This window comes from Onychomys torridus, chromosome 8, assembly GCF_903995425.1.
Source record: "Onychomys torridus chromosome 8, mOncTor1.1, whole genome shotgun sequence".
NCBI lineage: Eukaryota > Metazoa > Chordata > Mammalia > Rodentia > Cricetidae > Onychomys > Onychomys torridus.
The window spans coordinates 64,368,382-64,388,676 of record NC_050450.1 but is presented as its reverse complement, the minus strand read 5'-3'; the positions used below and the strand labels follow the sequence as shown (position 1 = coordinate 64,388,676).

Below are 20,295 nucleotides of genomic sequence, written 5' to 3'. Positions count from 1 at the left end.
TATCTGATAGACTTTTTTGAGAAGCAGGGAATTTTGAAGGACTGTCCTACGTTGTCTTGGCAAAGTTTGGCAGTCACTTTTTTTTTTCATCCTGCTGGTCCAGTTTGGAAAGCATCCTATCAGCAATTGAGGCAAGGCAGTTTTCTGCCCAATGGCTAACTTTTGCCATAAAAACAGTAAATCCCATATGGAGTTTCTTAGATGCCCATCATCTTCTCTGCCAGGAACAGACATGTCTCATCATCAAGAAAAGCCTTAGGTTATTAAACATATTGAATGCCATATTTTGTAGGTCTTTGAAGTGTTTGAAGACCATCTATCTTTCTGAATATATCTGTTTAACCTTGAAAACATACCTAATATGACTATAAGTTTGATTATTATAGATGACTACTAACTTACATTTTTTAATTATACATTATATTTTTATTTTTTTAAAGATTTATTTAATTATTATGTATACAGGAGAGGGTGCCAGATCTCATTACAGATGGTTGTGAGCCACCATGTGGTTGCTGGGAATTGAACTCAGGACCTCTGGAAGAGCAGTCAGTGCTTTTAACCTCTGAGCCATCTCTCCAGCCCTATACATTATATTTTTAAATGAGCTGCATAAACACAATACCCCAAACAAGAGTAAAAACATAGGCCAGGCAGCAGTGGTGCACACCTTTAATCCCAGCACTTGGGAGGCAGAGCCAGGAGATCTCTGTGAGTTTGAGTCCAGCCTGGTCTAAAGAGTGAGTTCCAGGACAGGCACCAAAACTACACAGAGAAACCCTTTCTCAAAAAAAAAAAAAAAAAAAAACAACAAAACAAAAAACAAAAAACAACAACAAAAAAAGAGTAGAAACATAAATATAGTATAACAAAATTAACTTTAAATTTGTGTCAATGAAACAAAATCCATACCAGTATAAAATATTTTGAGGTTAATAGTTGTTTTTTTGATTAAAGTAGATTCAACAATCTTCCCTTTTTTTGGAGGGGGGTTAGTTGAGAATCAAACCCAGGTCCTTACGCTTACTAGGCAAGCTCTCTACCACTGAGCTAAATCCCCAACCCAACAATCTTCCTTTTTATCATTTCTATATCATATCCCCCTTTTTTCATTTAGAAAGAATTTAACTCTTTTGTTTAGCTTTTTTTCCCCTGACTATGGCCAATAACAACTTGTAATCAACCTCCCTAAATAATGACAAACATTTATAATCCATTGAATAACCAAAACCCACCCATACCCCATCTCTTGGGAATGTGGGTGTCATTCTCTAATCTACTTCCTGTTGTCTTTGGGTGCTGGTATCTTTGGGGGAACCTTGAGAAAATCAGGATAATTATTAAGTTTTGTCTAGAGTACCTTGTGAGGCTGGACCATTTCAGCTATCAACCTTGAAGCTGTTTGGATGCAGAATTTTGAGAAGACCATAACAGAGGTTTTTGAGATGCTGGATCACCTGGGCCATTCATTTTCATTGGTGTCTGGTCTCTTTGCTCTGAAAACACATAAACTTTTAATGGTAACATATATATCTGTGTTAATACAAGTATAGACAGTGCATTGTACATAAGTTAACCAAAGATGATTTTTTGTTTTATGTTTGAGCAGGTAAAATATACATTGCATGTTTTGTAGTTTTTCTAGGTTTATTTCTTAATGTTGGTAGTCAGGATTTTCAGGGGGTCTTCTCTAATCAAACCTGGTCCATATCAACCTGGAATGAATCCACAGCCTCTCATTCCTGTGGAACTAAAAGCATAACCTCTCTCCCAAAGCAACATACCTTTTGACTTCCATTTTAAAGTCAAGATATTTTTAAAATATATAGTTTGGTTTAGTCTATCAGTTTCCATAATCCTTTTTTTTTTTTTTGGTTTTTTTGAGACAGGGTTTCTCTGTGTAGCTTTTTTGTGCCTTTCCTAGAACTCACTTTGGAGACCAGGCTGCCCTCAAACTAACAGATCTGCCTCCTGAGTGCTGGGATTAAATGTGTGCGCCACCACAGCCCAGCATAATCCAGTGTTTCTTAGAAGTTATTGCTCGTTCATTATCAGTCAAAAAATTTAAAGACACCATAACATACAGGATCTAGACTCTCTGTGTATTTCCCATCTTTGTGCGGCTTTTTAAAATATTTTATTCCCTTTTTAAGGACTTTATTATTTTTATATATATATATATTTTAAATGACTGTCTATATCCCCTTTCTTTTCTCTCTCAAGCCTTTGTACATTTTTAAACACATTGTAACCTGTTTAGAGGGTTTTTTCTATCTGGATCTGTCTTTACTGAGCATCTGTAACCTTTTCTGTCTGCATGAACAAAACTCCAAACCTGCCATAAAGTGTACTGGTGGAGCTCAGGCTGGCAGCTCAAGCCCACAGGCAGGAGCTGGGAGATGCCTCTCTGTACCACAGCCTGTGTGAGAGACTGCGGGAATCTGCCATGCAGTTTAGCTCATGGCATGCTGGCATACTAAGGTTGGTATAAGAGACACAAGACTAGGAAGCTACATTTGGCTCTGTTTTTATGTGTTTAAAAACCTTTTTTAAGGTTTCTCAGGTTTTATGTGGATGTAGGTGCCAGACGTTTGGGCACCATTTGTAGGTGGAGTTTTTCTGTGTCCTGGAAGCTGCTCCCAAATAACCACTCAGAGACATAATATTAATTATAAATGTTTGGCTGATAGCTCAGGCTTGTTATTAGCTAACTCTTACATTTTAAGTTAATCCACATTTCTATTTATTTTCTGCCATGTGGCAGTACCTACTTTCAACACAGCACCTTCATCTTGCTTCTCTCTGCATCTCTTGTGACTTGGAGACTCCACTCTTCTTCCCAACATTCTCTCTGTCCTGAAAATTGTGCCTAGCTGTCAACCAATCAGCTTTTTATTAACAAAGAGGGCAATATATTTTCACAGTGTACAGAAGGATTATTCCACAGCAAATTAGTATCTGTTAGTCCCATGTTTAAAAACCCTCAGTGCCACTTTCTTGTGATGAGAGGAAAATCTTACCATCCCTACAAAAGGCACTTGATTGACCCTCTGCTTTGTACCTCACACCTCTGCCCATCCACCCTGCAGACCTCCCCAAGACTGTTGTTGTTAGTGCCTTCTTATTTACATCTCCTGCTCTTCTCTGTCCTAGCCTGCTTGGTCCTCATTTCCCTCTCACGGTGCTTCTCTTCCTTGTCTTATTCATTCTGCATCACCACTGCAGGTCAGGGAGTCTGGACTAGGATGCAGACCACATAATTAATGTCCACCACATGCCCAATGAATGGTGTTGCTCAAGTACAGAAAGAGCTCCACTCCATAGTTCTCACCCGCATATCGCTCCAAAGCAGCCCTCGATTCTGTCTCCAGAATTTAGTTTTGAACCTCTGCTGCATGCCTTCATAACAACTACCTTTTCAAGGCCGTTATGACATGTTTCTGTGGTTGATTAAAGCCTGCTTCTCAGCAGACGGAGGGCAGAATAAGTCTGTCTTACTCGTTGCTTTCCCAGATACCCAGCACATCCATCTGCTGAGTGGATGAAGGGAGGAATGCAGTCCACACTTGGAATGTGCATGCCCTGAGAGTGTGCTAGGTGCTTCTGGTCTGTGATTTCATCAGCCTGTGGATGGAAAAAAGGGACTCAGGAGACTTCGAGTCCAAGGACCCCACCTCATGCTGCTCTGAGTTCAAAAGAGCCTTTCATATTATCCTTCTTCTTACTTTTACTCATTCATCTGACACTTTCTCCAGTGGGGCACAGAGCTCAGGAACATTCACAGTCCATTTCATTGATTCTGGGTTTTTTGTTTGTTTCATTTATCTAATAAATATCCCATTGTGCTTTAAAAGTGAAGCCCAGCTGTATAAAAGTCAAGATGTAGTAGATAAAGAACACTTACCATAAAAGTTCAGATCCTGTTTCTGTTGTGGAATGGTTTAGAGCAAGGCTTTAATTTCAGCTGAGGGACCTGCTTTCCACATCCTTGGAGCACCAGGAGACTCAGTCAGAGCAACTCTACTCAGAAGTATGGGCCCAAACCTGCTAGTAAGTGAATATAGGGTTTCTAACTAATTTAATTTTTCATTTGTTTTATGTGTTTAATTTTTTGATGCAGGATCTCAGGTAACCCAAGCTTGCCTTGAACTCACCATGTAACTGTGGCTAGGCAAGAACTCCAACTCTGAGCTATATCTCCAACTAGGGATCTGTGTTTTGTTTTGTTGACATGAACTCTTGTCCAGTCTGGTTTCAATATTCCCTAGCTCAAGAGATCCCCTGACTCACTTTTCCAAAAAGCTGGGACTTCAGGTACCCACTAGCATGCCTAGCTTAACTAATTTAATTGTTGAAGTTTAGGCCTGGTAAATTCTCTTTTCCACTATTCCTTTCCCCTATTTCCTTTCAGCAGTGCTGTTTATTTGCTTGTTTGTTTTTAGACAGGTCTTACTAAGTTGCCAGGCTGTCCTAGAACTCACAGGATAGCCCAGACTGGATTCTAAATGGAATTCACTAACACACTATGCATCCTAGAGTGGCCTTGAACTTGAGATCCTAAGATCCTGCTACCTTTACCTCTAGGGTATTGTGATTATAGGCATGAATCACCATGCCTGGCCAAATACCAGCAACTCTTAAAAAGACAACTAAAGCTTAGGAGCATAGGCTTCTAAAAATATAAATGTACATATTACCCACATATTATATAAATAACACACACACACACACACACACACACACACACACACACACACACACACCTACACACATATAAAAGAACCACAGTAGGCCAAGAAGTTAGCATGCCAAGGGTGCAGATCTGAAATGCTTGCCTGGTCATTCGACTGCACTGTTTCTCACCAGTTTTCTGCAAAAACCATTGTCTTAGTAATGATTACCTTAAGCTAACACAGTTATCACAATCACAAGGCTTTCTTCATGTACAGAAGCCATTGTCTGACTACAAAACAGTACCGAAGTGTGTCAGATAAGAATTTAGTAGTTTAGATGCGTGTAAACAGAATTATCTTAAAGCTCATAGCAGATACCTCAGGGGGTTTTGATTTTTTGTTTAAGTTTACTTTTGGCTTTTGTTTGTAATACCTTTGGATGATGTGGGCAGCTATTCACACTATCGTCCAATTGTGGCCCTTCTTTTGGTTTTAGCGATTACACCAGCTTTCACTACTGGTAGATGCAAAAATGTAACAAATACATTTGGAAACTCCCTTTCCGCTTAATTTCTTGTCTCCAGGATCCACCCCTCACTGCACCACCAACCAAACCCTGGTGTCCTGCTTGTTGTTCAAGGTTCCTTTCTGCTGAAACTCTCAGCACCCAAGCATAAAAGACATCTCTGTTCAAAAGTCATAAATGTGCCCAAGATTTGGTCAGTGAGCCCACACTCGTGTGCTTCTGCTTGGCTTTCACACGTTTATTACATTTGATCTTTAGAGCAGTCCTGTGACTATAGCCACACTTGGCAGATAAAGCTCCTGTAGCTCAGAGAAGCTGGATAATTTGGAGCTAAAACCTACATCTCCTGCCCCCAGCTTTCCCAGTAGCCTGTGGTCCCCTTTATTGATGTATTTTCAAGAAGTTATCTCATTCCAGAGCTGAGAAAATTTTTCTCAAGGAAATTTCTGTTGTGATCATTATAATGGGACTTGACTTGGGAATGGACTTCTGGCTTTAATCTAGAACATGTGAGGTTAGCTCTGTAGTTCTTGAATTCAAACCCATCTGCCATTTGAATTCATCCATATTTATTGAGCACCTGTTACATGAAAGTCACCAAAAATATAATGAAGACCAACACATACATGATTCTAGCCATCAGAGTGTCTGATTCTCCACCCCCCTTTATGTGTGTGTGTGTGTGTGTGTGTGTGTGTGTGTGTGTGTGTGCAGAGGTGTGTGTACTTACATATGGAGGCCAGAGGAGGATGTTGGAATTCTAAGTCTTACTCCCTTGAGAAAGGATCATTTACTTTCTTATCTAGGCTAGCCAGCAAGCTCCTGTGATCCACCTGTCTCTACCTCCTAACGTTAGGGTTCCAGCACAGGCAACTATGCCCAGCTTCATAGAGGATGTGCACATTGCAGGGACAGGTAGCCCACACTGGGCACATGAGGGTGCGTCCCAGAAGGGACATTTGAAATAATGAATGAGTGAGAGTTTTAGCCAGAATAGAATTAGAATAAAGGTGCCTGGTCTACATAGTGAGTTCTAGGACAGCCAGGGCTGCATAGAGAAGCCCTGTCTTCAAAAGAATTGGATTGGGTCTGGAGAGATGGCTCAGAGGTTAAGAACAGTGGCTGCTCTTCCAGAGGTCCTGAGTTCAATTCCCAGCAACCACATGATGGCTCACAACCATCTGTAATGAGATCTGGTGCCCTCTTCTGGCCTGTAAAGCGTACATGCAGGCAGAACATTGTATATATAATAAACAAACAAACAAATAAATAAATTAAAAAAAAAAAAGGATTGGATTAGGTGGGCAGTGCAGGTTCCAGAAGGTATAAGAGGAATATGAAGACTTGCGATGAGGATGTGGCCCCGATGCCACTATTCTTGTGAGGACAGATCCAGTGATCCAGCTGTTAGGGAGAGCTGGATAAAGCAGGTCATCGGCACGCTCATACTCAGAAACTAACCTCTTCCTCATGTCTTATAGAAAAAGCTGGAGTCCCCACCACCATCTACCAATCCCTTCCTGGAGGACGAGACAACGCCAGAGATGGAGGAGCTGGCGCTGGAGAAAGGGGAGTTAGAGCAAGTGAGTCTGCGTGTGCCGTAGTGTGTGGCCAACTCGTGCACCTTTCTGAAAGTGAGCTGGCTCACTCCACACAGGGTCTTTGGTTAGGGTGACAGACACTCAGAGGTCGCTCTGGCGGTTGCATGAGGGCCTGGTCAGGTAATGAGAGCAGTTTTCCTGCCCGTAATCTGTTGCGTTTGGCCTCTCCTCTTCAGCCCACGTGGCAGAGCTGCCCAATACAGCTCTGCCTTGTTCAGCATCTGGGTCTGTCAAGACACTTCCCTTCCTCCCATCCGACACCATGATGATGTGAGACAACTGTGGGGTTAGTAGTGTCTTGGGCTGGGAGAGGCCTCCACACAGAGCAAGCCAACATGGGGCCACTGGGGAGGCCTTGGAAACGTCAGGGTAACCAGCGGCGTCTTTGGAGAGTTCTTTTCAGAGCACACTAGCAGTTTTAATTTCCTTCAGCACTTTCTGCTCGCTCGAAATTTCCTCTCCCTTCCTCCTGCAGAATGGTGTTTTGTCTCCTTGCTGTTTTATGTCAGGAGAGGTTAGAGCGGTAAGTCAGCCATTTCCTTTCGGGATTAGTGTTCCCTCTTTGACTTTTCCACACTCGCTGCTAGAGGATTATTTGGTGACATTGTTTCTCTCCAGACACAGCCAAAGGGAGGTGGCTGGACACCAGCCTGACACACACTGCAGCCAGCCTGGGTGCCTAGTGTGGCAAGGATGGGTGACTGCTGACGGGAGTCTGAGCAGAATCCCCAGGCCACAACACATGTCTGCTCCGTTGTGTTGGTAATAACTCAGACACCGCACATTGAAGGCACTTTGCAGTCTCAACATCTTTACACCTTTCTTTCATTTGCTTTCACAGTGCCTCCCTCTGGTTTCTCACAGGTGATCAGAGTAGCTGGAGAAGCTAAACACTTGCTCAGGGCTGAGTTTGGAAGTGGAAGGGCCAGGACTAGCAGCCAGGTCTAGCAGATGGAAGCTGGAATTCCTTTCCTAGCCCACACCGACCCCCAACATGCACACACTTCGTGACTTATTAAAAGGTGGAGGCCATAGAAATTAAGTGCATGGGCAGAACTGGAGGGTTGCTATGAGTCTGTCCCAGAAAAGTGAGGCCGGATGTAACTTACTTAAAGCCTCTGAATCACTGAGCAGCACAGAAGGGACTATTGCTGCTGACCTCAGGGCAGTTCTCAGTGTGGGAGCAGGGACTCATTCTTCCTGTAAATTCCCCGCCACGGATCTCTGTGAGTTCGAGGCCAGCCTAGGCTACAGAGTGAGTTCCAGGACAGGCTCCCTAGAAGCTGCCTTGCTTAGTCATGCTTTGTATGGGGCCCTCCCCTCCCCCATGCTACCAGCTGCCTTTATCGCGTTTAGAATCATGCAGTTTGAGCACTCAGGTGCTCTGTGGCAGCTGGTCACCTCTGGTGTCATTACACTGGATTAGCAGAGTCCCTTCACACCTTTGCACAGTTTTGTAGATAAAATATGGTTTCATTTTTGCCCTGGAGTTTTTTCTTCTTCATGAAAGCTTGAGGTGATTGTGCTAAGACCAAGACCTCTGGATCTAAGGACAAGCAGGTATAAAAGCAGAGCTCTGTGGTAAGGGAAATGCTGGACCTGCATCTACTGCTCATAGCCATGTGCCTCAGATAGGTTTTAGGTTCTCAGGCTCCCTGCTCTCTGCATCTGGACTTTCACGATTGTATTCTTAGATGGCTCATCAGACATAAGGAGTTAGGAGAGAAAGGGATCAGGGTCCCTGTAGCCAGAGCAGCTCCATTCCGAGTCACTTTGTGTGTGGATTTCCAGAACAAGCTTGTGTTAAACCTCAAGTTTTACATGTATTAAAAAAAAAAAAAACTAACAAAAAAAATCCCTGACCTGGATGATGTCCCCATAATTCAAGGCTGCTCTTTACTAGTAGTAACACCCACACAGTGTCTAATGCCCCCACATGCCACTCTCATCTCTGACTGGCTAGATGGGGTCTCAGATCTCCCTCCCAGTAGCCAGCTGGCTTCTGGAGTTTTATGCCCTGGAAGAACAGGAGCTCTTGGGGTGCAGGTAAGTGACTTCACAGCACTAGGGAGCTAGCCAAAGTGGGGGAGCCCCTACTTTTCCTGAGTTACTCTAGCCATCTCCTTGCCACCGCCAGTAGACAGTTGGCCTCCAGGATTGCTCCCTGCTGTAGTTTGTGCCTAGCTGCTGGGAAGGGAGTATGAACTTGAAAAGCAGCATTCACTTCTTGGAAGGACCTGAGTGCTTCATTGCCAAGATATTCCCAGTGATTAAAAACAAACAAACAAACAAACAAACAAGGGACTGAGGGCACAGGAGGAGAGAGAAGAAATCAGGAATTTCTGGTTTAAAAATGTACCCTTCTGGTGATCCGAGCAGTTAGATTTAATCTGTTTACATTGGATAGTAATAAAAGGAAATGGGACCAGCTGCAGACCTCCTTACTGTGGCAACAGTAACCTTTTATTATTCCATCAAACTCTGGGAGGAAATAGCTTAAACATCTGCAGTGTTTGGACAGAATTCACACACTCAGCAGTCCAGCCTGAATGCTACTGCTAAATGACTTAGTGTGTTCTTTAAGCTGCAGATCAGCTCTTTGGGGAGCTGCCTGCTGGTGCAAAGGCAGACACCAGCAAGGGCTGAAATCCCAGCACCTCCTCACTATACATGAGCACATGCAGAGCAGCTGTGAGCAGGGCCAACCCTGTGGACAAGGAGTAAGAGAAAGAAATCTGGGCAGCCCTCCTGTCATCCCCATCTTGCTTCAGCTCATGATAAAAATGCATCAATAGAAGCTAGGTACTGTGGTGGCAGGACCAGTGATGGACAAGTCAGTCCGTCACCTAAGGTGGAGATGGGACACCTGCCTGTCTGGTAATGCAGCTTTCTGTGCGTTCTGTGGGGCCTTGTCATGCATAGCACCTGTGAAGATCATGCTAGATGACTTGTAAACCTGGCACTAAGGAAGCTGAAGCTGGAGGATTTCGATCAAGGCCAGCCTGCGATACATAGTTCAAGGCCCTATCTCAAACCAAATAAAGTGAGCCAATGAGAATGGCTCACTGAGTAAAGGTGCTTCTGTGCAAGCGTGACAAATTGAGTTCAGTGCCCAGAGCCCATGTAAAGATGTTTTGTGGGGGATCCAGTAGAAAAGACTACTCCGACAGGGGTTTAAGCCAATAGAAAGTCTTTTAGTCAGCTGATGGGTGTTAGGGATCCTAGTATAGCCCTGAGTGTTTTTCCCAGGATGAGCTTTAAAGCTAAATAAATAAAGATAAAATTAAATTAAAAAAAAAAAAAACACATTCTTGCTTGACATACTTCTGTTAATAAGAACTGTTAGCCAGAAGCAGAAGCCAAAAAGCGAGGATGGTATATTTAGAGACTTTAGGACTTTATCTTTGTTGGCTGGTGATGGTGTCTACATGCTAAATTTTATGGCCTGAATGGTACTTCCACTACTGAGTCAATTGTGCTAAGTTCTGGGGATATGTTACAGATGGAAGGAGAAAACTGACTCCACAAAGTTGTCCTCTGACTTCCATAAACTCACACACACACACACACACACACACACACACACACACACACACTAATAATAACAATAGTAGTAGTAGTAGTAAATAGATAATAATAAGCAAAACAAAAGAAAAGACAAATAGTGCATGTTAGGGAGGTATCCTAGTTAGTAAAGCATTCGCCTTTGTAAGTGTGAGGCCCTGAATTTGGATCTCCAGTCTCCATGTAAAAAGCTGGGTGTAGTGGGAAGCACCTCTAATCCCAGTCATGTGAGATGAGGCTGAAACAGAAAGATTCCTGGCATCCACCGGTGGCTAGCCTAGCCTGCTTGACAGAGCTCCAGTTCAAAAGGTGGAAGGCATCTGAGAATGACTCCCTAGGTTACCCTTGTCTCCACACTTCTCCCCAACTTGTGCAGCACAGCTACATGAACTGTACCTCCCCAATACACACAGAGAAAGGAATATACTAATGGTTATATTTTAATCACTGAACAGATACATGGCTAGAATACCGTAATTCCCCAATCAGGCTATCTAGTCCTACAAAGACAGATTGAATCACATTTTTCTGTATTATTAACTAAATATCTTATCAAAAATAAGAAAGCAGAGAGAATGGGGTCTGGAGAGATGGCCCAGCAGGTAAAATTCTTGCCGCAGAGGCACAAAGACCTGAATTCAGCCCCCAGTACCCATATAAAAGTGAGATGTGGTGTGCACACCTGTAGCTTCAGCACTGGGGGAGCAAAGGCAGATGGGTCCAGAGGCTTTGCTGGCCACCAAGTCTAGCTGAAATGGTGAACTCAAGGTTCACTGACAGGTGGCTCTCTCAGAAAGGAAATATGGTGGAGAGCAATAGAGGAAGACATCCCAAATCCACCTCTGCCACCCACACAGGTGAACACACCTGCACACACAGAACAAAGGGTGAGCATCATTCCTCACATCCGTCCTGCTTCGTGCTGGGTCATCTGTGTTGAACTAGTGGAAGCAGAAATGGCTCCCGGCAGGCACCTGTGCTCTGAGGGACCATCTGTGGACTGGATAAAGCCCTGTGCTTTCCCAGTGACCCTCACAAAGTCCAGCCTGGGTCCCAGCATTGGCAGTGGTTTCCAGAAGACAGTGTGTCATTAAGAAGGACCAGAGTTTTGAACAGGTGTGGTGGCATATCACTGTAATTTCAGTACTTAGGAGGTAGAAGTGGGAGGATTTCTTGGGACATAGAGTGAGAGTCTGTCTTAAAAAACAAAACCAGGCCTGGAGAGATGGCTCAGAGGTTAAGAGCACTGACTGCTCTTCCAGAGGTCCTGAGTTCAATTCCCAGCAACCACATGGTGGCTCACAGCCATCTGTAATGAGATCTGGTGCCCTCTTCTGTGTATATAATAAATAAATAAATCTTTAAAAAACAAAAACAAAAACAACAACAACAACAACAAACAGAAAGAGAGTTTCTAGAAATCTGGCCTAACATTTTAAAACATGAAACTCAAGGAAGGTGAAGGAAAGATGAAGTTATAGGATGCATGTAATGTTGACTTTTTTTTTTTCTTTCTATAGTCTTGGCTAGCCCAGAACTCAATAGCAATCCCCCTGCATCTGCCTCCCAAATGTTGGGATTAAAGGCCTGATCCATCACACACAGCAACATTTAATTTTTGTTGAAAATTATTCATTTTTAAATGTTTGGGGTTTTTTGTTTGTTTGTTTTTTGTTTTTGAGACAGGCTCTCTCTATGTAGCCCTGACTGGCCTAGAGCTTGCTCTGTAGACCAGGCTGGCCTAGAACTCACAGAACTCCGCCTGGGATTAAAGACATGAGCCACTACATCAGCTAAAGACAGTGTTAACCCATTACAGTAGTTTGTAAGTAAGCAGATGCTAAGATAAGGTAGACACGTTTTGTCTATCACTGGATGGTAGCTTTCCCAGTAATTGGCAGTTACTTTTAGTCTTAAATTTTTTTTTATACTTTTTTTATTTGTCTATAGTGTAGGGAAGGGAACACATACCTTGATACTTGTCTGGAGGTCAGAGGCCAACTTGTGGGAGTTGGTTCTCTTCTTCCACGGTGTGGGTTCTGGGGAGCACACATGTTGTCAGGCTTGGTGCTAAGTGCCCTGACTGCTGAGCCTGCTCACTGCCCCCATACTTTGTTTTTGAGACAGGGTATCACCATATTAGCAGGGTTGTTCTCAAGCTGTGGGCTCAGACTATTCTCCTGCCTCTGTTTCCTGTGTAGCTAGTAAGTGCCACCACACTAGCTTTTTTTAGGGCTCATTAAAATAGAAGCAGTTTAAGAGTGTAGGCTTATATAAAATGTCCTTAACACTGTTCATCATCATCATCATCATCATATTCATAATCAAAATGGAGGTGAGAGAAAGGAAGAGCTTTGATAGCAGTATTAATTTCACACATGCATGCCTATCTCTGAATTTAGTGTGGTGTGTATATTATGCACTCTGTGTGTGTGTGTGTGTGTGTGTGTGTGTGTGTGTGTGTGTCTGTCTGTCTGTCTGTCTGTCTCCTCTGTATAGTTTTTTTTGTTTTGTTTTTTTAATATACCAATGGAACCATATCTCTAGTCCTTTTTCCCCCCTGGGATCGTTATCTCATTTTGTAGCCCAGGCTAGCCTCAGCCTTCAGCTCCTGTTGCTCAGCAGGAGTACAGCAAGGTGCCCACCTTAAGCTTGTATGTAGTAGTTGTTCCTCATTAAGCTAGTTAATGGAGCGTGTTCGGAGAGTGCTTGCTAGTGTGCAAGACCTCAGAGTGCTCTCCAGAGCTACACAAAGAGGAAGAAAAGGGTACAGGAGTTCCGGTCAGCAAGTGTGTTGCAGGCATGGCTTATGTTAAACTTGAACTCTATATCTTTGGCTCAGAGTCCTTTTGCTGACATTTTGGCAGTAGACAGATTAACTTTTTTAAGGAGTAGAAAGTAACAGGGAGATTCTTATTTTCTACATACTTGGAAATGAATTAGGAAGAAAATATAATTTTTAAACAATTGCTGCCAAGTAACCTGTTTACCAGTGTTCATCAGTCTCCCTACCATAAGTTTACAAGCCATGCTTTCTTAGACAAGATGCCCTCATGCCAAAGCATTGTAAATGGTGAGGCTTGAAAGTAGAGAGCAAGGTGGTGATCCCTCTGTTGGCCTCCTGCTCCTCTCTTTTCTTACATTATTTGTTAATGATAGTCCACAGTCGGGGAGCTCTGCAAGAGGTAGCAAATCTGACCACTTGGGATTGCTGGTGGAGGAGCTCAGCGCCTCTAGTTCCCAGGCTGTGTAGTAGTAGCGGTAAGACGCCTGAAGGAAGGATGAGAAGGTGTCTAGTATCAAGATTATAATAACAAGGAGCAGAGACTGCCAATACAAAGTGTTCTTTAAATTCAGCCCAGATTTAACGTTTGAAAACACCCACTGATGATGAGCTTCCAAATAAAAGATGCATGTAATATCAGAGTAGCAGCAAGTCTCTTCCAGCACCCACAGCAAGTCCGAGATGCTGACAAGAGCTGGTGGTGGCTCACTGGAGGGATCATGGTGTGACGCAGCTCTATGTCCACTGCCCCTATCTGTGAGCTAAGAGTGAACTTGAATGTTTGCTTTGAAATTGCTTAAACATAGGGTTCATGTTCATTCATATTTTCCCCTCCTCTCTTTCCAGCCAAAGAAGCCCAAGGCCCCAGACAATCCATTTCATGGCATTGTTTCCAAGTGTTTTGAGCCTCATCTCTACGTGTACATTGAATCCCAGGACAAGTGAGTGACAAGCACTCTGCTGTTTTCTGCCTGTGTTTCTAGCCTCTGATCATTGGGTCCTACACAAGGACAACTCCTTTTAGAGCTCATTAAGGATATCATTATATATTCTGCATGTAACTGTTTTGCCTATAATTTGTTCATTTGAGATCTGTAGCTTTAGCTAACTCACAGAGATGTGACTGCCTCTGCCTCCCAGCTGCTGAGACTAAAGGTATGTGCCACTACACTGGCATACTTTCCTCATAAACCTAAGCTGCCTGGGCTTGGCTGTGTAAGCCTCCTTGTGGCTCTGAACACTTTCCCCGCCCCCATGTGGATGCTAAGCTTTTGAGCACTGACTGCACATCACCCCACAAAGTGTCAGGCACCCAGACATTCTAAGAAAGCCTAGTCCCTGAAGTATATGCTTTCAATTATAATTTGGCTTTTCATTGTGAGGTAATTTTGACTGTCAAAAAAACTTTAAAACAGCACAAAAATTCTCCACTAGCCTTCCCCAGGCTTGGGAATGTCTTAATTTAAACACAGTTAACTAAATCAGAAAGTAAGATTGATCCTTTTTCTGGTCCAGGACCTAATAATCATGAAATTAGCTGTGGTCTCTGGAGTCTCCTTTAATCCTGGTTCCCTTGTTTTTCTTAGTCTTTCTCACCTTGACATTGTTAGAGGGTTGACCAAGTGTTTCAGATGCTTTGTGAGGTGAGGGGTGATCAAGTGTTTCAGATGCTTTGTGAGGTGAGGGGTGACCAAGTGTTTCAGATGCTTTGTGAGGTGAGGGGTGACCAAGTGTTTCAGATGCTTTGTGAGGTGAGGGGTGACCAAGTGTTTCAGATGCTTTGTGAGGTGAGGGGTGACCAAGTGTTTCAGATGCTTTGTGAGGTGAGGGGTGACCAAGTGTTTCAGATGCTTTGTGAGATGCTGTCAATTTCCATTTGCCTGACGTTGTGCCCCGCCACACTCCCCTTGAAACAGTTTCTGTGTTGCCCAGGCTGCTCTCAAACTCCTAGCATCAAGTGATTCCCCCCCCCCCTTAACCTCCCACCCCCGCCTTGGCTTTCTGACTACCGGAACTACATACACCATATCTATTAGTGTATTGTCTTTTTAAACCTAAGTTATGAGCTGACATGGTAGCACACACTATAATCCATCACTTAGGAGGTGGAGGCAAGACAATTTCAAGTTTGGAGCCAGACCATGTGCGCACACAACAAAACCAGTGGTGTTGCATCCTTCTTGGGGTCAGTCAACTGCTGATGTTGACTCTATTGGCTAAGGTGAAGCCTACCAGCCTTCTCCACTGTCAAGTTATAGTTTTCTTTCTTTAAGTGTCCTGCAGGGAATGGTTTGAGACTGTGGGAGCATCCTGTTTCTTGTTGTGTTGGCTCGTGTTAGCAGGGTTTGATATTCTTGCCTGCAGTTCTCACTGCCTAAGGTTGACCTCATCCCATCACTTCCTACCTGGAATTCTACTGGAGGGAAGTTCTACCTTCTTCTGCATTTGTTTGTATCAGTTATGGACTTGGAATCATCCATGTAACACACATGCTTTTTCACAGACTTACAGACTCCATACATTTTCACAAGCCAGGCCCCTCACAGCTGGAAGTGGATGTTGATGGTCTAGGGTACCTTGTTCACAAAGGAGGGAGCCCCCCTCATCTTTGTATATGGCCAGAGTCACTATTGAAGTCACTGGACAGCCGGGTTGGGAGAGTTGAGGACACGGGCTGGACCAGGTTACAAGGTCTCCAAGGGCACACCTGGGAAGACAGACTGCAGCTCACCCAGGAGAACACACACAGGAAACTGGCAACAGCTGTGAGGAAGCCCTTCCGTGGGAAACTCTTAGGCCCTTTGCCTTTATTCTCCTTTGTCTTTCTTTTCCTCTGTCCTTTCTAGTGCTTCTGTCCTGAGTGAGCAACTCCTTGTCTCCAGGCCTGCTTCAGGATGAGCAGGAGGAAGAGAAGAACGTTTTGAGTAGATCACTACAGGGGGGCACATCATGTCCATCTACTTGATCTTGCAGGCACAAACTCCTTACCTTTTCTCTTATTCAGAATATAAACTTTGTGAAAGACCTTCCATGTTAACAAAAGTAACTCACTTCATATGGGGGGGGGGGGATAAAGCTGTCTGGAGAAGGCTGGGCTTCCTTCCCTGCCCTTGGTGTGTGTCCACCAGGCTCACAGAAGGCACTAGTTACTATTGCTACTTTGTTCTTTGAAAGTACCCCAACACCACTCCCTCTATCCTGGTGTGTGTGTGTGTGTGTGTGTGTGTGTGTGTGTGTGTGTGTGTGTTGGTGTTGGTGTGTCATTTCTCAGGAGATGTCACTTTTTTTTTTTTTTTCTGGAGCTGAGGACCAAACCCAGGACCTTGCGCTTGCTAGGCAAATGCTCTACCACTGAGCTAAATCTCCAACCCCAGTCACCTTATTTTTTGAGGCAAGGTCTCTCACACTGCTGGCACTTAATGAATAGACGAGGGTGATGTGACAGGGGCCCCGAGGATCCTCTGGTCTCATCTCTCCAGAGCTGGGATTGTACATGTATGCCACCATACCTGGGTTTGTTTAGTGGAGATTCTAGGGCTCAAACGCAGGTCTTCATGCTTGTATGATAAGCACTTAATCTCCCTAGCCATCAACCTATAGTCCTAGAGTTCTCTTTTCAAAAGGACCCAAAAGCTATTTGGTCCAAAGAGTCTCTTTTCTCGCTTACAATTCTGTTTTACATGGGCCTGACTCATCAAAGTCTGTGTGTTGCTCATGATGCTTTGGCAAAGAGCCAGGCCTCTTTCCTTAGGGCTTCTCAGTCTATGGAAGATGCAACACTAGCTTTTTGGCTGGCATTTTCCCTTTGGGGGGGGCTCCTCTGGGGAAGGGGCTACAGGACTGTACTGCAGTCACACAGTAGCACGAGCAGGGGCCTGAAGCAGAAGAGAGATGAACTCCATTTCTTCTCCTGTCAGAGCACTCAGACATGATGTCTGCAGTGCTTATTAAACTTTGACAAGTCATAGATCCTTTAAAAATCCTGGAGGCATGGGCCATAATCCCAGCTACTCAGAGGGCAGAGAGATGGCCTGCCTAGGTTACAGAATGAGTTCACATCCAGCCTGGGCAATTTAGTGAGACCTTGCCTCAAAAATACAATGTAGCGGGCAGTGGTAGCACACACCTTTAATCTCAGCCCTCAGGAGGCAGAGCCAAGCCGATCACTGAGTTCCAGGCCAGCCTAGTCTACAGAGCAAGATCCAGGACAGGTACCAAAACTACACAGAGAAACCATGTCTTGAAGAAAAAAAAGAGGCAGGGATATAGCTTAGTGCTGGAGTACTTGCCTAACATGTATAAGGTTCTGGTTCAATCCCCACTATCATAAATAAGTAAACAAACAAATAAATAGTAAACCATAGACTTCTTGTAAAAAAATTAGTTATGCATACATAGTAATTTTGAGTATGATTTCAAGGGACTTTCAGATCATTTTCCCCTTTGGTCAGAGAATCCTGAAGTGCGAGAGAGCTCAGATTAGACTGATATGTACAGTCTCTACTGTTACCATACCCCAAACTCAAGTCTGCAAGGGAGGAGAGTTGCAGACCTTTCACAAGCTCTCAGATGACACAGACTAACAGTCAGAGAGCAGGAGTCTGGCTGCCAGAAGGACCTGGATTCTAGTCAGCTCTGTACTCCCCAGCCTAGAGCCTCCAGCGTGCCACTTAACCCCTTCCGTTCTGCCCTGTGTGCAACAAGGTTCATCAGCCATCTCATAGGCCTTGATGGGAGTGAAACACAGTGATAAGAGGCCCCTTGGCCCACAGTAAGGGACGCTCAGGGACTCGGCCTGCCCTGCTCCCTCTGGGATCCTGTTCAGGATGCCTGTATGGGAAGGTGGCCTCCTCAGTGCTGCAGGCTCATATCGGGTCAGGAATGGGGTCTGTGCTCTCATCTCCTCAGCAGTATGCCTGTCCAGGGAACATTCTGGCAGTGCCTGTCCAGACAAAATAGCCAAGCAGCAGAAGGAGGTCCACAAGCCAGTCTCCAGGAAGGTGGCAAGAAACAAGTCCCCGAAAGCCACCTGTGCGACAAGCTGGGTGGGCTAAGCTGTCCTTACATTCATGAAGTGATTTCCCCACTTCTGTGTCCACCCGAAGAGGGTGTTGTGGCTTCTGCTCAGGCACTGCAGTGACATCCTGACCGACTTGTGGTGGGATTTCCACATCAGCATGGTCCTCACTCTGCCCTGTGGTCTCCTTGTCAGGAAGGTCCTGTGACTCAGTTCTGCTTACTCTGCTGAGTTTCCTGCCTAACTTCTGTGAGCCTTCCCGCTCCCTCCCCGACTTTGTCACCCACAACCCTTCTGGAACTAGCTCTGCTTTCTTTTGAAATAGCTTGCACTTACGGAGGAGTTAGAAGGAGAAAACCTGCCCGACTGTCCCCTCCACCCGCTTCTCAGCGGTTGACCTCTCTCCTGCCTTACTTCACACACATCTACATGTATACGCACATACATTTTAAAAAATTTATTTAAATTTATTTTATGTGCATTGGTGTGAAGGTGTCAGATCCCCTGGGAACTGGAGTTACAGGCAGTTGTGAACCGCCATGTGGGTGCTGGGAATTGAACCTGGGACCTCTGGAAGAGCAGCCAGTGCTTTTAACCACTGAGCCATCTCTCCAGCTCCGCACATACATTTTTAAAGTCATTTGAACTCTTCAAATCTCAGAAAAGACTTCCTATTACTCAGTAATACTTCAGTGTGTATGACCTAAAAACAAGGACCTGAGGCTGGAAAGATGGCTCCACATAGTAATAAGAACTCTTGCTCTTACAGAGGACCTGAGTTTAGCTCCCAGCACCCACACCAGGCAGCTCACAACAACCTGGAACCCTAGCTTCAGGAGATCTTACGATGTCTCCTGGCCCCTGTGGGCACACACATACACATTCATAAGTATACACATAAGTAAAACAATCAAGGTTAGGGATGTGGATCAGTGGTCGAGTGCTTACCTAGCGTGACCAAGGTAAATCCTTGTCGTGGTCTGAGACCCAGCACTGCTTTAAACAAGCAAGCAAACATTTGGGGCTGGAGAGCTTAGAGGCCAAGAGCACTGACTGCGCTTTCAGAAGATTGAAGTTGGGTTCCCAGATCTCACAGCTGCCTGGAACTACCACTCCAGAGTGTCCTCTTCTGGCACATACACATGTGCACATACATATGTACATATGTACAAATATACATACATACACATAAGTAAATAATGACTCTTAAAAATAAGTAAGTAAAAACTTAGACGGACCCAGTCTACATAACTATAGTATAATCTTCAAAGTCACATTGATTTCTATTACCAATTGAATCTAGGAGTCATGTTCCATTCTACCAGTTGTGTTTAATTAATTCCATGATTTATTTATTTTAAGACAAGATCTCATATATTGCATGCTGGCCTCAAACTTGCTACATAGCTGAAGATGACTTGAATTATTTATTTTTTTTTTTTTTTGAGACAGGGTTTCTCTGTGTATTCTTGGCTGACCTAGAACTCACTCTGTAGACCAGGCTGACCTCAAACTCACAGAGATTTGTCTGCTTCTGCCACCTGAGTGCTGGGATTAAAGATGACCTGAACTTTTTTTTAAAAAAATGTGTGTGTGTGTGTGTGTGTGTGTGTGTGTATGTGTATGTGTGTGTATGTGTGTATGTGTGTGTATGTGTGTGTATGTGTATGTGTGTATATGTATATGTGTGTGTGTGTGTGTGTGTGTGTGTGTGTGTGTGTGAACATGGCTCACAAATTCTGATTTTATTCAGTGGATTATCTTTCACCCTTTTTTCTTTATATTAGAATTGATTTATACTTTTAGAAAAATTATACAGGTTTCCCATATTCCATACCCTACACTCTCTTTAATGTTAATGTCTTATATAACCGTGGCAAATTATCAAAACTGGCACATGACATGTATAGTGGCAGATGCTTGTGATCCAACACTCAGATGCTGAGACAGGAGGATCGTTAGTTCTGGGTCAGCCTAGGCTACATAGCAAAGTACTGTCTCAAAACCCAAACAACAAAGCCTGGAAGTTAAGTCGGTACAGTACTGTCCCCAGTCTCCAGGCCTCGCCTGGCCCCTGCCAGTTTCCCCACTCTTGCCCTTTTCTCTCTGGACGGTCATTTGAGTGCTCA

The 20,295-nt window shown here is 44.1% G+C and overlaps 1 protein-coding gene across 1 annotated transcript in view; it reads left to right on the top strand.

Moving 5' to 3' along the window:
- The window catches only part of Vps53 (VPS53 subunit of GARP complex), a 146,222-nt gene that overhangs the window by 81,645 nt on the left and 44,282 nt on the right, over positions 1-20,295 (top strand). The window contains exons 12-13 of the mRNA XM_036196517.1: positions 6,681-6,782; positions 13,996-14,090. Of these exons, the coding sequence (XP_036052410.1) occupies positions 6,681-6,782; positions 13,996-14,090 (197 nt within the window). The remainder of the gene's footprint in view (positions 1-6,680; positions 6,783-13,995; positions 14,091-20,295) is intronic.